The 18,260-nt window shown below is 37.7% G+C and overlaps 1 protein-coding gene across 1 annotated transcript in view; it reads left to right on the top strand.

The window, feature by feature from the left end:
- Window positions 1-1,423: 1,423 nt before the first annotated feature.
- Window positions 1,424-18,260, top strand: part of LOC139717652 (somatostatin receptor type 2-like) — a 36,210-nt gene continuing 19,373 nt past the window's right edge. Inside the window, exon 1 of the mRNA XM_071629159.1 lies at window positions 1,424-1,649. Coding sequence (XP_071485260.1) covers window positions 1,424-1,649 — 226 coding nt within the window. The remainder of the gene's footprint in view (window positions 1,650-18,260) is intronic.

The raw sequence follows: 18,260 nt of genomic DNA, 5'->3' as shown, positions 1-18,260 counted from the left end.
TTTAAGAGGAATTCAAAGTTTATTTGATGAAAATCTGGTTTGGAATGACTGAAACATCCAAAAACATAGTAAAACAAAGCGAATGTAATAAAGTGTGGGTCCCACACTTTATCAGAATCGCTCTTTTTATGATATCTCAGCCATTTCAAAACCAATTTTCATCAAATAAACGTTGAATTCCTCATACAATTACATGCTCTTTCATATTTCATAAGAGGTTTCTCATTATCTCACCCAAAAATTTTAGAAACCTTAAATTAGGTCTCAACCAAAACTGTACGATCCCTTTAAGTCGTACAGTGCTGATAGTATACGTCCTTGTTTGGGTTGAGGTTCCACTGCACCCCGGGCGCACTACGACGGATACGCACTTCACGTTCCGAGCATCGCCGTCGCCGGACACCGTCCAGGTCCGCATAGTGCGAGGTGGCGCCACTTGTTATGGACGCAGCGTGGGAAAATCTCAGGGCTCGCGGCGGTGCGCTGCTTTCATAAATGCCGCTTTGTCGATGAGCCATTGCAGGATATGCGCACCGGGAATGCAAAGGTACTTAATCGTCTTTCACAGGGAATTCATTACGCTAACGACTACTGGGACTGCTGGAAGGAGTGAAAAGTGATAGCATCGTCACAAACTTCATGGAGTATTTTCTGTAATGAGCCTTCTTCAGAATTCTAACGCAGTCGATTTTGCACAATTACGTTCTTCAATTTTTGTCACGCTGTCCGTCTTTTGGGGACATTCCTTCTCTCTTGGAGAGTATTTTTTAATGGATGCACAGCAACGTAAACAAGAAAAGTTCTGACGTGACTCACATAAACAAGTGGATTGTCAAATCTTATTATTCCACTGTTACGGTACATCACCCCCGTGTCACCTGCTCAAGGATCGCACATGCATTCGCTACTCACATAAACGAGATTGGCCATTATTTTGGCTGCACAGGTCACACAATATCCTTCCAGTGGAAAATTGTGCCCTGCACCTAATTTGGGTACAGAATAGTTGACGTAACTTGCCGAGCGAAGCAAGGCGCAACGTTTACAAGGTTGAACTCAGACACCCATTCCACAAAACTCTGGTCGGTGATTCTTTCTATGGGCAGTTGACGCAAGTTACAATTACGGTAGTATGCTGTTCGGTTAAAATGAACCAGAAAGCTCCTACATTTGGCAGTGATCAACAGTTGAATCAGATGTGGATATCAATAAGCAACTGCTGTTAAGAGCTGGTTGACCACTTATTGTAACAAATGTCACGGGTGTAGACTGCAGAGACCTTGTTTCTTTTTCCTTCCACGCTTTGACAATAATTGAGACCAAGAAGGATCCGAGCTCGGATTCATACCACGCCGTTAACACCGGGGGATTTGGGAAGGGATAACCACCACCGCTGCCAAGTGTGCGCCGGGCACGAATCAAAATGACGACAGCATCCGAGCTGCAATACATGGAAGAAAATGAAACGAACTTTTCCGCTTTGGATGCCGACTACGCAGACGTCTACGTGGACGTGGGATTCGAGTTACCGTTCCTATACGCCGTCTGCTTGTTTGGGTTATTCGGCAACACACTGGTATGCATGGTGTACACCAAGCACAAACATAGACGATCGAACGCAGCCTTGTACATCCTAAATTTGGCGGCAGGTACGTAGTTACAAGTCATAGCATCTCTTCTCAGTCACTATAAATAGCGTAATCATTACCGCCTACAGTAATTGAAATCAGTGGTAAAACTCATCTCAGGCATATAATGGCAGATGTCCTTGATTTGTTGCTGACAGAATGTGTGCGGAATGTTTACTTTGACAAAAAAGGAAGTAATCAACCCAGAAAATAAGTGGGAGTCGTGATTCTGATCTGTCTGAAATGCCACTTCGCATCAATCCATTATATTATCCCAATTTCTGCATATATTAACCAACACGTGTGCCTTCTAATTTAAATCAAACACCATATAACACTGAGCAATGATTTATTTCATACACAAATCACTCTTACACACACATACACTGCCAAACAACAGATTAATAGATTATATAGTATTTCGCAAACTTGAATAATATTATTGGTTTATATCATGATTGCTGAGGCTTTTGTTTTGCATTGAGAAGAAGTTATATAATTGCCATGGTAACGACGAGAGTCCAGCTTCCTGATTGGCTGCTGCTATGTGAAGTTACCATTCCAGCAAGAGTTGCTATATCCCAACATCTTTCATGACATGGGGCCCACATTTCATGTTTTTACGTAAACAACTCCCGTTCATAAACGTAATACTATATGTTACATAAATTTCTGATGCAGAGCATTATGTCCTTTATTTTAATGTTCCAAGAAGATCCGACAATGCATAGTGGAACCACTGATTACCATGCGCTCAGCCACAGAACACAGATTAAATACTGTACACGTCGTGTAGGTAGGTTGAAACCATACCTCGAAGCGGCATGCATGCCCCAAACATCAACACCAAGAAGAATCAAGAGAGATGGTGGGAGGGGGGTGGTGGTGTTCGGGGAGAATAAAGAAAGATCGCCGATATTAGAATGTGAGGGTGGGGGAAGAAGTTGCAGAATAGACCAACGAGAAGTGAAAAAACCTAAATCGGGTTATTACGGAGCTCTAAAAATCAAGGAGAAGAAGGGGAAGAGGAGGAGGAGGAAGAAGAAGAAGAAGAAGAAGAAGAAGAAGAAGAAGAAGAAGAAGAAGAAGAAAATGAAGAAGAAGAAGAAGAAGAGGAGGAGGACTCAAGAGGAGGCGGTTAGAAGTGAAAGAGAAACAAGTGTAGATGAACCCGACTTTGGTTGATTGATATTATTATCCGTACATTCATTATCATGCCGTTAAACATTATTGGACAAAACACTGATAATAAGCTAGTGTACAAAGCGGAACCATTATCAAAAGTTACACAACACGCAGGAAGTGAAAATGCTAGCAAAATTAAACAAAACAAAAACGTACTTGTACTTGTTTGGCACAGATTGCTGGGAATGAATGGTCGCAGCGTGTAATTTACGATATAAGTTATTACGAATAAGCCTATACTACAGATGGAATGATGATACGCAACATAACTCAACTAGCAAAACATGAAAGGAAAATAACAGTGCAGTTTGTATTAAGGGAGAAATACAAAAAGAAAGAAACAACACAAAAGAAAGATAAGCTTTGCGACCATGTTTGACAAACATAATCTTCCTCTTCGAGATTTAGATGATACGTCTCTAACTTACAACGTCGGGTTACAGCGTCAGGTGGTCGTTCAAAGAAACAGTGGTTATGTTCCTTGCGTAAGCAACGTTATTGTTTATGGCAAGTTACTTTTCCAACGTTAAGTTTTATTAAGATAATTATATCATTATGCTTAAATCATCTTATTATGCAGGCAACGTGACCGTATAGTATTTCTCCTTAAGAGATCATCTTCTTGCACACATCACGTCTTGCTTGAATATACAGTTAGACAACAAACAAACAAATAGCAGTACATATACTATGCGATGCCCGGCAAAAACGTCCTTGGGGGAGGTGTAATATTGTTTAAGAATTATGTCATCTGTTACCCTGTAATACACTCCTACCTGCATTTCTTGTTAGCGTTGTGGTTCCTTTGTCGTCACATGTGCGCAGAGATTGAAATACAGTATACACATTCATTTTCACGAACATGGGACACATTTTCTCACCCTCATTTCTAGTCCTAAAAGCGTTGTTTGCCTTTGTAGTAACATGTGTGCGCAGAAATGACACACGTTTCTTGTATACATGGGACACATTTTTCTTGCAGGCATTTCTTGTTCTAAGAGCGTTATGTTGCTTTGTTGTCATAACATGTGTGCGCAGAAATGGGACACATTTTCTTACCCGCATTTCTAGTGCTGATGTGAGTGTATAATGTCGCTTTTGTCGTATGATGTGAGCAGAAATATAACACATTTCACGAACATTGGACACATTTTCTTACCCGTATGTCTAGTTCTAAAAGCATTGTGTTGCCTTTGTCGTATGACATGCGCATAAAAGGAACACATTTCTTTTACATGGGACACGTTTCTTGCATTCATTTCTTGTTCTAAGAGCGTTGTGTGGCCTTCATTGTCGTAACATGTGTGCACAGAAATATAACACATTTCTTGTACATGGGACACATTTTCTTACCCGCATTTCTAGTTGTAATAGCGTCGTGTTGTCTTTCTTGTAACACGTAAACGCATAGGTGGAACACATAAACTTTTGGGACACATTATTTTCTTACCTGCCTTTGTAGTTCTAAGTGCGTTATGTTGCCTTTGTCGTATGTCGTGCGCAGATTTGGTACATGGTACACATTTTCTTTCCCGCATTTCTAGTTCTAAGATCGTTGTATGTTGCCTTTCTGTCATAAAGAGTGAACAAAGATTTGGACACACGAATAAACCGAAATTGTCACTGAGGCAAAGCCCGTTACGACAAGAACAGAATGCAGATAAAAAAGGAGATTCTTTTCAACTTTGATTTGAAACGTAGATGAAAAATGCATTCAAGGTCCTGCATGTGCGTGTCTGTGCAAGAGCAAAAAAAAAGAATATTCATTCAAGAGAAACATGTATTCAATTCACACTTGATATTTGCATAAATCAAAGAGGGACACAGAAAAAAAACAAGCACGTGGGTAGACCACTTGAAAAGTCATTCTAAATAATATTCTTTTTTTGTTTATTTATTCATTGATATATAATGCGGAAGACAGCTTCGAACGCGTGGCGACTTTTTACTAGACATAATTATATCGAATCCTCTTATACAGATGTACAATGTATGCCCTACATAAATTTTCCTCTGTTATCATGAAATATGATTAATAATAGTGTAACAGATGAGAAAGTTGGTTGCAAACTTGTCCGGATGAAACATGCATGATTTTGATTGTACAGTGTATTATGAGACTCCTGTATATTACTGTGCTTACCATTTGCATCCCCCCCCCCCCCCATAAAAAAAGAATAAAGATGAAAAGAAGAAGTTTTCTAAATGTTTCTATCGCAACAGCGGTTGAACCTCTGGATATACAAGTGCAATATTCATGTTGGCAGTTCTAAATGAAAAACGTTACCTGTATATAGACGATGATCCAGGAACGGCCTACAGACAGCAGCTGATTACAATGAAATTAAAGACGCTAATAATATGCCCCCGGGGCTCCGGTATTTAACCCGCGGAGGACGAGCAACTTTTCTTATATACATATATGAATATATCAGGGATGCCAAGTTCAAAAACATTTATGAGTGAGATTTTCATGACTCGGCATCTCGGCGCGCGAATGTGCGCGCGATCGAGGGTGTTCCCCTTGTGGCCTCCCACGGTAGGGAGCTTTTTCAATGTTTAGCTCTTAATGGTGCAATGAGGTGCATACTTAAGTGACTACTTTTTACTTATTTTGAAAAACAAAAGGGAAATATACCTTCAATTGCAACTATCACTTGAGCTATGCTGATTATTATAGGCCCAAGTTGCAGACTTTGCCTGATGCGTGAGAAAAATGGGTGCCATGCGTGAGATCGTGAGATGGCCCCTAAATGCTTGAGTCTCACTCAGAATGCGTGAGACTTGGTACCTCTGATATATATATATATATATATATATATATATATATATCACGCATTTCCATGGTATTACAGACAACAGCCCATTATAGGCTTAAGGACCAGTCTTCAACGGCTTAAAAAGAAGGGAGAAAGGCTGAGGTCATTGCTCCTGCCGTGGACTCTGTCATCGACCGAGTTAATCAATGTCGATTAAAACAACGTGGGTCACATTTTCTCCATGGCTTCATCAAGTTGTATCCAGTAATAGAAATGCCCACTTTCAATTAACGTCTTATATGGATCTGTGAACCACGAAATGAAAGTTTGCTTTAGGAGCACTTTGTATTTTTAATATGCATTACTTTTTTTTTCTATTCGCTCTCCTATGGGACCGCCTCCACAAATATCAAAGATATTTGAATTGTAAGATACCCTTTCAGACACATATACTCTGGTAGTAGCATAAATTAATGTTCATGATTATTTTTGTTTCATTATCCTGGTTCATATCAGGGGCGGATCCAGGAATTCTGTAAAGGGGGGGGGCGTGACTAATATTTCTGGTGCCACTTCCGGGTTTCTTTTCATTTTTTTTTTTTTTAACGAAAATTAAAGGGGGCGTGCGCCAGTTGCGCCCCCCTCTGGATCCGCCACTGCCAAATGTATGTCAGCAAAGTATAGTGATGTAACTAAATACACAATGCTTTTGATTTTTTTTTAAGAGAACTGTAGTCATCGAAAGCTTTATGTAACCCTTCATCATGTTAATTATTGTGGGGTTGTTGTTTGTTAGTTAGTTTTTTGTTGTTGTTTTTTTTTCAACTGAATTAATGGTGGTTAATGTGTGCCGGATTGGTAAAGTCTACAATCAGGTGGTGTTGTATCCGAGGTAGAGACGAGAGTGAAAATCTAAAACAAAGCAAAGTTTCAGATATATCACAAACAGATAAACAATATGACAACTTGCACGTATATGTGGGTACGTATATTTTTTTTTAAATCGATTTGTTAACAATCATTGGTCCAAAACGTATTCATCGCACTGTACAGCCGGTCATGACTAGTTAGTATCGCAAATGATGATGGAAGATGGTCACTTCAGGAAATGGCCGCGGATACTGAGCCACAGAACTCTACTCTGTGTATACTGAACATGTTCATGCAATCATGTTGAAATATCAAAATAGGAGCAAACGGAACATTGCCTATGTGATGATATATTCAATTTCAGATCAAACTTACTATTTTTTATGTGTGGTGAATAGATAATGTAATAAAGGGTGACACGGAATTAAGTGCCTTTTGCCATTGTTTACATTCTGAGTGTTAGGCTGCGTTCACATAGAAGTATTCGGTATTCGCTATTCGCTATTCGCTATTCGCTATTCGCTATTCGCTATTCGCTATTCGCTATTCGAGCACCGAATACACCATCACCCGCACCGTCAACTCACCATCCCATGTAGTGAGGATTTCTTCCTCCTACATCGCAGCAAATCTTATTAACAATTTCTAAACTGCATCAGAATGTCAGTCTACATGCTTATATTTGCCAACGGGCAAAGCCAGGCCAAACTTGTCATTATTTCATAAACGAGAGACGGTATACGCTGCAAGAAAATCGAACAAGCTCGATTCCCACTTTGCTATACTTTTCGCAGCTATTCGGTACTTTCGAATAGTGCCCTCCTATGTGAACCGGTGTGAGGAAATCCTATCGTTCGATTCAAGCTATTCGCGTGCCCTCGAAAAACGAGCCCGAATACCCGAATAGTATATTTCTATGTGAACGCAGCCTTACGGTTGTGACGGTTTAATATTCTGACATACCGATGAAAAAAAAAACACCTGCTGATTGTCTTTACATTTCCATGAATAGTTTCCACCTTTCATTTGGTGTTCCGTCTCAAGGCGCAAAACTTGTGTTCCGCCAGTTTTATGAGGTCAGTACACGGAAGATAAGCAAGAGCTATTACCCGTTTGACTCAGGTGATCGTCTGTTCATGATGTACACAAGCTGTATTGAGACGTTGCATTTCTTCCCGCCCAAACCTGGAAGTCCTTATCGATCGATTGTGCCACGATTTCAATCAGTGTTTTCATTAAGGGCACAATAGTGGAAGGCATTGACCAGCACGTAATTTATATTACTCATATGCATACCCTTTTCTTGCCAAGAATGCCTCTCTTAATGAAAACGATTGATTAGTCCTTAACCAGCTGATCACTCTGTAATATCCATTGAAACATTTTAATTGATGACGATCATGTGCGCAATGGCTTTAACGTATTCTTTTGTTCCCTCTATATACAAAAGTAAAACAATTTTTAAAAAGTCATAACACAGTGTAACACAAGTCTGTACTTTGCGTCATTCCTTTTGACAGATTGCAAATCATTTCTTTTTTTCGAATTTGCATATTCTCCTTCGATGTGGTACTGTTTTCAGGAGTGGTATACATTTTAGCTAACACATCTTGCTCTTGGTCCCTCTGAATATTTCTACGATAAAAATATTCAATTCAACTTTAATTCAACTTTATTTTCATTTCCATCAAGTAAACAGGAAAAATTGAATACAAGTCATTGACGGAACATATAATTTGTAATAATCTAAAAAACGTAAATTGACAAAATACATGTGATCATGAGTAACAACATAATTACATTTTAAGGTATATACGTATGCATACTACAAGGATGGGAATGGAAATGGAGGGTCCCACTCAAAAGTTAAGCTTTTACGATATGGGACCCTCAGGAATACATAAGAGAAGGAATGACTTGAAACTACAAACAGGGAACAAAATCAAAGAAACTAATGTCAACTGACATGAAATCAAATTAGGAAGGAACGAAAAAAGGGGGAAAAGGGAAAAGAAAAAAATGAAACTACAACACGCGCCATCGAGGACACAAGTAAACTGGATTTCATGATGTATAGAAGTAATAACACGCACCCTGATGGATTGATATTGCGAAGAATTGGGTACATATACCGGTAAGAATGCAGAAGAGCGGACACGTAAAAGGAGAGAATAGACAGTAACATCTGAGGAGGTACTTAAGTATGATAGAAACCATGAAATGTGCTCGAAGACATTCTGTACATATCTATGGTGATGTATAATAAATGTTTAACCTTTCCCGATCAAAGGGGACATGAATTTTTTCCTTCTCCGTTCGTATTCTTCAACTTTCTTCATCTATTAATTTAACGTTCGTTCAAAAATTTGGTTTATGTTTCAAGTTCATTTGAAGAAATTGAAATTCTCAATAACCACAAGACTGGATCTATTTTACATGAATGATGCTGGACTATTTTCCTTTTTATTTCTCCCTGTAACTTTGTATGTCTACATGAAATTATAACAGATAGTTTGCATGATTTATAAACTGATATTGAGTGATCATTCCCAATGAGGCAGCTAAGGATTTTTACGACAAGAAAAGGTCATAAATGGAATGCCTTAACAATCTTCGGGTCCATATCGTTTGGCTTTGCCAAGTGATTTGCTGTGTTTTAGTCATTTGATCTTTTTTTTTCTTTTATTGAATTTTCATGAAGGCAAAAAACACAGTGCATGTTTGTCGTATAAACCATGAGACCAGGTAACAGCTTTTAGGTCATATAGTTAATAACGATTTTTTTTTTAATGATATTGATTTGTTCGTGCTACCCAAGGACGACACTGGGCACGCAGGAAGGCACAGTACAAAGGAGAATTTTAAATCAAAACAAAATGATATAAAATCGATACTCCACCAATGATAGATTACCCATCCAAGGATAAATAAGCCGTATGGGCATCGATAAGGACAATTGACTTCGCTGTATAGAGTCGAGCGTACGCGGTGTAGAAGTAAAAATGTGCGGCTTCAGTCATACAAATTCTTGGCATGATTTCAAACTACTTTTATATCGGTTTGATATAGATTCCTCTTTTTCTCATTGATAGAATATTCGGATGCTCTTTTATTTTTATAAGCTCTGAGGTTCCCAGGTCCAACATTTTCACAGAATGCTTTTAAATCGGGAGTTAAAAATTTTAGATATATATTCCATCATAATTTAGTACTGTCACTGCTTACAACAATGTTTTGATTTCTTTTTTCCTACGGGGTTGTAGCTTTCGTAACACCACCTGACCGACGCCTATTTGCACACGTGGATATAATCATTTCCATTTATTAAGTGATGAAAGTGAAACCACTTAGTCACGCCGTTCTTCCAACTCGTAGGTGTGAAGCAGATGTCCCTTTGTGCCAAATGGATTTTCATGAGGGGCCTCCCTACGTAAAGCTTTGGCCGAAGAAACGAAACCACTGTGCCTCCTGGTCCGGTCGGGATGACATTATACCCTGCGAAGCTAATCACGTTTATTGATGGTCGAAGAACAGCTAAATTGATGTTTTCTCGTTGCTACGAGAGAGCAAACTGAGGCCCAATAATCTTGATTGTGGGGCCCATCATTCTCGCGTGTAGCCGCAATCAAAGCACCATGGTCCACAGTAATCTGCCCTTGTCGATTAACCACCTTGATTGCTATTAAAAAAAAATCGATGACTAACTTGTAAGTTTCTCAGTACTGGAGTTGAGTAACGGTTGTCGAGAACAAGGGCATTGCAACGTCTTGATCTTTGAGCAATATTGTAGGTCATGACAATTCGGGTAAGGCCGATTGAATAATGCAATATATTCCATTACAGTTCATGACTATTGGCATATCAGTTGATTCACGATAGCTCACGCGTGATTTACAGGGAAATAATGAGTGATAAGTCATTTGACATTCCTCAGATTCGTGTTAATAATTAGTGATGTTCTCCCACAGATATCGACCTCCTATATCGCAGGCAGACGTTAGAGACATTCTTTCATTATACATGTACTGTATTGTTCATAAAATCATACAATACGATGCAGATGATAATGTCTGACATCAAACAGATTTGTTTTAGCCAGATACGGTTTCGGAAAATATAACGGGTCTATAGGCCATTGCATCAATATCATAGACATAGGCTGCATGTAGTCACACAGGCGACATCTTACCCACGTGGCATTCTCCTTGGTGACAACTACTACGGGTCGGAAGGTTTTAGCAAGGAGGTTTAAGAGTTGGCGTTCCAACTGGCTGTATTATTCAAACAGTTGTCAGATTTCTAGTGATGTACAAAAGAATTTCACAGGTGCATTTGTGCCTTTGATGATCGATGTTTGAAGCCGCCGTCTTGCTGAGCAAACTATGAAGATTCATTTTGAACGTTAACATAATATTGGCTATATTTTGCTTATTTATTTATTAAACGAAATGAAATTTCACTTAATGATAAAGCATGTAAAACAAAAATCAATCCCGTGCAGAAATTTGTGCAAAAATGTAAATCAGAGCTGTATCATATGAAAATGTTTAAAACTGTACTATCCTGGAAAGCCGGTTTTATCACTTTTCTGCTTAATTCCGACAAATAAAACTGACCTGGAATAATCTTCAAATATATTTCGTTATTGATAGATATATTAGATTAGTGCCCGGGTATGCCCAGTCGAGTAATTTTCATCTTTATTTCAGCATTTTTTGCGCAATTTCTATTCGCACATCCTCGTGTCTGTACCACCTACCTTGTATAAGAAGGGATAGCGAAAAGTAATTACCATCACAAAGACATATCTTCCTTAGAAAGTGGCTGGTGATTATGCAATGAGACATGAGTCAATAGGCGTTTTCACATCAGCCCGATAAAAATCCAAGCTCGAGATATTTTTTAATTACCCAAGTCAGAAAATAGCGCGCTATTTCGAAACATCGGGCTGATGTGAAAACGCCTAATAATTGTCTTCCTATCTGCGTGGCAGATCCTGTTTGGCACATGCTTCAAATATTTCTGAGCGGCGGCATCGAACATCTAGCAAAGGAAATAAGATAGTTGTGACTCCATTCTTTTGAACCTCCTTGGTTATAGTATCCGATTTCGACGACTGGGAACGTGGTACATCATTTACATGGTGGTTTATCATTAGGAAAAGAAAAGTAAAGATTTCTCATGAGAGCGTTTCAATTCTAATATGGGAAAGGAGAATACAGCCATCGTATTTCTGATTAAAATAAAGAGCTAGAAAGAACGAAACCTTAAAATGCACGTCGTTACACACTGATTGAAAAAGTAATGATGAACATTAGTGGAGCAGAATAACAAAATAGGAGAAAGGGCTGCAGAAACATAATTTGAAAATAAATGATGAACTGCAGCAAGAATCAACTTGCTATACGAAGATGATCAACTGAATGGTTGAGGAACGGTTTACAATTACTGTAGTGCTATACAAACTGTATTTCTCCAGGGAAACAAAAATAAGGAGACATGAATCACATTCAATGCTACTATCATTATTATTATTATTATCATTACTACCACTACTATTACTATTACTATTGTTATTGTAATTTTTATTATTATTATTATTATTATCATTATCATTATCATTATTATCGTTATTTATTCGACCAGGTAAGGAATATAGGATATAGGCCTAGGCTTATATCATAAACATTGCAAACATGAAACAAAAAACACAATGAACATTACAAAGGAATACACTGTATACTGTACATGTTACACAAAATGAAAATGAAGTGAATGGAGACTACATGAGGGTCAGGGCTCACAAAAGTAAAGACATTTACTATTGCCCGTATAGGCAATATGCTGTTAGACATGCTGTGAGACATGGCGACTGCGCGGAGACACACTTTTGTTATAGCAGGAAGTATTTAAGAAGTAAGGATTTTTGGTATCGAATTTTCTCATGGTGGCACTGTCCATTCTCTAGTGTACTTGGACGAGATTTTAACCCGCTGTGTTCCTCTTTATCTTGCTTATATAAACAAGAGTTCGCGGAATCTCTAGGTGATGATTATTGAAAAAAAAATATATATAGAATTAAGGAAAAATGACAACGAAGATATAACCTGTATAAATCATTAGACCATAAATAAATTATAACAATCGGTGCATTGTAATTCTTTGTCACTTTTTTTTTTATATTCATCGTCATCTTTCATAATCACAAGTATTGTTGTGAAGTAAGAATATGTAAGAAGGAAGTTATCTCGATGGTTGCAGATTATGAATATGAAGTCTATATGGAATCATCGAGATTGACTATGACATAAAAATTATCATACAACATTTCACTTTCGACTTATTCCATGCACACACTCTGTGGACGTCTGTCTGCCTCGGGTTATGTATGTATGTGTGTGCAGGTGTGTATGTGTATGTAGTTTTTCTGACCATGTTCGCGTGTGGGGGGGGGTGAGGGAGGGGAAAATGTTTAAAAGAGTTTGTTCGTTATAATACAGTGAATAAACCAAATGAGTGACCGGATATATACAAATAAATGGAAAAACAGCGTCCATCAAATTAAATAGACTACTGTATGATAGCGACAACGATTGATATTCATTATTCGTTTTATTTAAAAAAAAAATCATAATTTTCTGTGGTATTCCTTCATAGCGCTGCTTTAATTTGAATTACTTTCTGTATAGCAAGTCATTTATCTAATGAACATATATAGATGTATCACGTAGATCAAAAAAAAAAATCTCAACCATGAAAGACGTGATGGATAGAAACATAATTAATACAAGCGTGAATACCATGCAGGCACACGCACGTGCACTCACTCACTTTTTTTCTACCTCTCACTCTCTTGTCTCACTTTTTACGATCACTCTCACTTTCCTACTTTGCATCTACATGTACTACTTTGTGACATGACGGGGAAAGAAATCGCCATTACAATCTTTATTATCAAAAGAGGCATCGCGGCATTTTTACCACCTTATTGAATCTGTATACGTGCGTGCTGCGCGTCCTCTCGAAACAAATCAATAGTGCAGATTTTCACGCCTTGTCTAAATTTAGGAAAAATCAGTTTTGTCATTATTTTAAAAATGACTACAATTTGTATTCGATTAACAGCCCTATCTGTTCATCCGAGGGAAAAAGACCCGTTTCTAGATTAATTGTATGCGTCAGTGCTCCCAACCACCTTACCAAAAGTCACATTCCGTGAAGATTTAAATTACACACAGAAATCATAGAAGAGAATCCTCCCACGGGTTCATTTCGTCCATTAAAATAAGAAAAATTACGATCCGAGTGTATGGACAGAAAGAATTTTTGTTTTAATTTCCCTTTTTGAAATCCCTAGACTACTTTCAGGTCTGTATCAATGCGTTGATTGTGATCAAAATAGTCACAGACAGCACACAGCGCCTAAGTAAATATTGCAAATGCATTGAATCCCTTCCTATATGATATTCTTGTTTTAATGAAAGCGCTACAACTTCTAATCCCCCTCCCCTTTCTCTCTTGCACACACAATCACACCCCTACTTAAATGAGTCTCCATATTGTATTTTGGACTTAAAATTCAGCTCCTTTTCTCGACAAGGTCTACAGGCAGGTCAAGTTTTGCTTAAACAGTTGCCCTTTAGTGTGTCCCTGCCGTTTTCCACTTTGTTGTTGCGAATAATGGTTATGTTCTTTGCAACTACAAGAACTTTATCTTCTAAGATATAATGATGTCGATAAACAAATGTATAAATTAAGTCAAATTCAACTTAAGATACTTATTAACAAATTTCTATGCGTTTGCTTCATCCGCTGTCTAAGGAAATATCTAATAAGATTTTTTTTAAGGCAAGGCGACTTAAGAGCACAGAATATACATGATATCAGTTTCATAATCTACAAGATAATGAAGAAGACAAGATATCAACATTGTAAACACCAGGACCATTCATTTTGCATTTGATTAATGAAACGGTTCCTTGGCTTTATAACGTGAATAAACATCGAAACAAACTCGTTAGCAAGCAACTCATAGCCCACAGGGTTGTTGTTTTTTTTCTTCTTTTTTTGTTCTTTATCAGTGTCTCAGAATTTCTTCTAGGATTCGAGAATTATGACGAACTCTTTGTTTAATACGTTTCTCATGTTGCTCAACACTCGTTTAATTTACCATTTTCAGACGAAATAAAAACCCAACATTAGTGCTTCAAAATTGTTATAGAATGTGAGTCAGGGATAGCAACAACCAATGTAAAAATTTAAAAAAGTATAATCAATGTTAAGTACTGTAAAATATGCAAAATGTGAACAATAGTTATAATGAAAATGTTCCTAGACTAAACCGTCCAGCAGTTATGGTTTATTAAGAAAAATAGTGATATATCCTTATATCGTATATTTTAGTCTTTATTGCATTTTTGTATGGTAGGATGTTTTGTGATACAACTGACATACGCAGGTGTATCAAAAATATCTCGAACATTTTTTTTTTAAATCACTGCTCCCAATGGTGAACAGTAGGGCCTACCTTTGACTTACATCGACTAATTACGAAAGTGCTTTTGAGTGTGTACGTGTGCGTGTTTGCACAATAATGTTTCCTTCCCGAGAGATATTACCCCGCACAGCATTATCATGATCAAAGCATGCACATGTATTATTGAATTATAATCACAGAAAAAAAAATGATAATCACCGTGCGCTGTAATGCCGCTTTGCTGATCGGCTCAAGAAATGTGATTTATGGCACCACACATTCTTCAATTCTTCATTCAAATTATCTTTGATTGTCACAGAGAGGTTTTAATGAATTAGTTTTCACTACCTATTTATAAATAACACGAGGAAAATCTATTAATATCTGTAATGATGATTGGAGAGTACTGGTAATGCGTATCAATCTTGCTGCGCGTAGTTGCGTTACCAAAACCCGAGTGTTCGGGGCCTCTTTTTCTGATCAGTTTGTGTAAGACTGCATGGCAAATTGGCAACACGGGTGAACTTTCGTGTAGATCATGTGGATCATTATTAAACCAATTCGAATAGGCTTAATTTGAAATTGAGTGAATTACGACATACCGACTGGAATTGAATTGCATAGAGTCTCGCTAATATACTGCATGTATAGTGCTGTATACGATATGCGAATAAACATTGCACTCTGCATGGTCCCTGTTGCATTAGGCAAGAAATTGATGGCTGTATTTGTAATAATCAAGTATTACAAACAACAAATTTAGTCTGTTATTGTTTCTAATTTACAGTGCATATTTTACTGACAGACTGAGCAGGAATGCGAGTCAGCATCAAGCATTCATTACTCGATGTATAATGACTTATCTCGACTCCATAACAACGTTACCTTTTGACGTTATTATCGTAATTATACCATTAACACTTGTCATTGCTTATAGACTTCAAATTTTATGTAAGAATTGTACCTTGATGAAATAATCTGTGTGATTTCTACTTCTTGTGTGTGCCTGTGTCTGTGTGTTTCTGTGTCAACGTGGGATATTGCATTGCGCTCATGGTCAAGTAGTGACCAGAGGTATAGCAGCCCGGTTGTGTATATCATATGTCCAAACAAAAAATAATAATGATAAGCGCTGTGATGATGACCTCTACTATTCAACACAAGCATCTGTCATGTCTGTCAAATTTTAGCTTATATACTGTATCATGTTAAGCAGCAAGAGAACTTGAAGAGTGTGCACTGTATTCAGCTAAAATCTTGCAGGGGTATATTCCGTGTTACTTGTGGAAAAAAAGACCTAGAATAAAACAACATAATGTACATGATAATATTATGATGACAACATAAGTTAACAATAAAGTGTCAGTATACTTTATACCGCACATATTCAGTGAAATATTCCACCCATCTATATCCATCTGATTCTGGAATAGACGGCTATTATACAACCACTCAACGTGTCTACCGTTCAAAGCTTTTTAGGCATTAAAAAAGAAAAAAATCAGTGATGACAGCTGAGACAGCAGCGAATCTTAGCCTTCAGCTTGATAGATTTAACGCTACAGTTGCCATATCGTGTTTCATGGTGCATTGGGGAAAAACGGCGCCACTGGGTCGTGGAAATTTTCGGCCCTGATGTCCGTGCGCATACTGCCGATCAGTTTACTGCACCTGCTAGAGGGATTTCAGCTCTTATATACTAAAATAATGGGGCACTTTGTGCATTTTCTCGTACAGCCGTATATTTTGTATTCTTGATAGTTAGGCACGTTTATTCAGATCAGCTGGTACAATACAGGGTGCACGTTTAAATCATTCGATGCATCGAAAACTGACTCTTATCACTTTTAATGTGGTTGTGTAACATTCGATCTGAAGGCGAAAAATGACACTGTAAAGAAAAAAATATACATCCTGCTATATTCATTCGAGAAAACTATGGCGCAACTGTGTAATTATTTTGATCGAGTTTCATATCATGAGATCCACCACTGAGCTTAACCTTAGCTTTGCATTTATTTTGCGTATAGAGTCGAAGTGGTTTGTCATCTTAATTCAAACGTAATTAAAACTCTTGATTCAAGAGCTCTGTGGTTTGACAGATGTGATTTCCTGGCATGTATTCCATTAATGACATCAACATTTTCAGTAACATTAGAAGGCGACATAGACGAGCTGTATTTGTTTACATAATCTGTAGAAACATTCAACCTATAGGCTTATAGCTTACACTTCAACACACATGGGAAAACATTTTATTCTGCTTCAATACAGCATCGTGTCATGGAACGTTGAGCGCAATAGACCAGTTCCGTAATGCAGGGCTTTCGGATTTTATGCATGCTTTGTTCGTAAACGTTGCACTTAACTCCCGCAATTTGCCGGAGGATTGCCCTACCTAGCAACAGCAATTCGTGCCTATAAAACTTACTGGGAGAGAGCAGGTGAATGAAGTGCTTTGTTACTATAGGGTGTAGGAAAAAAGAACATCTATATACTGTATTATATTACAGTCTATTGTGATGTCATCTTAATACATACAGTAATAACGTGTCCTTCAATATAGCTAGCTATAATGAAATGAAATGGCAGCTTTGTATTGAATGGGATTTAGAATCAGGCTTCGACAAAAGTCACCCGACACATTAATCGTATGTTGAGTGATGAGACCTTAGAGTCAAAATTTATAGCCTCTATCAAGCACCGGTATTACAGTTTTTGCTATTTTCAATGGCGATGCTTCAAAGGATGAACATCTGGTTCATATTTCGAAATACACCATGAAAATTTTAATTGTAGTCCCTCTCCCTTCACAAAATGTACGTTCGTAGTCAATACTTGTGACAGATGGACCAAGACAGGGGAGGTTGACGGAATAAGGTTAGAGCTTTGCCTTCAAAGCGACTGAGTTAAAAACAGCCGACGGGGCACATGGGTTTTTGCTACACATTGGAAAATAGCTTAGCTGTTCACAGTGTGCCATCATGGTATTTGTGAATCAGTGTCTCATCACATGATTATGCAAATTCTATAATTCTATCTTTCAGGATTCTTGAGCAAGGCAGTGTACACTCTCAGAGGTCTGTAATGATAAATTAAAACTTTTCTCTTGTTTTCATGCATCTTGTGCAAGGAATTGTACTTGATGTTTGCATCATACGATTTGTAAGCTACATATTCTATCATTCTTATTACCATCATTATCATCATCATTACTGTTAAAAAAAAACAGCAACCAGTGTTTCTGTATTTACACCACAAAGTGTGCCTTTATTTCGCGCATAGATAATTATTTTTCTCCGTTAAGACCACTCCCCTTCAGTTCCATGTTGCATAAGCGAA

Source organism: Diadema antillarum, unplaced genomic scaffold (assembly GCF_040938485.1).
Source record: "Diadema antillarum isolate AM-2024a unplaced genomic scaffold, OU_Dant_1.0 scf00000079, whole genome shotgun sequence".
NCBI lineage: Eukaryota > Metazoa > Echinodermata > Echinoidea > Diadematoida > Diadematidae > Diadema > Diadema antillarum.
The sequence above is the reverse complement of the archived record's forward strand: the minus strand, read 5'-3'. Positions and strand labels throughout refer to the sequence as shown.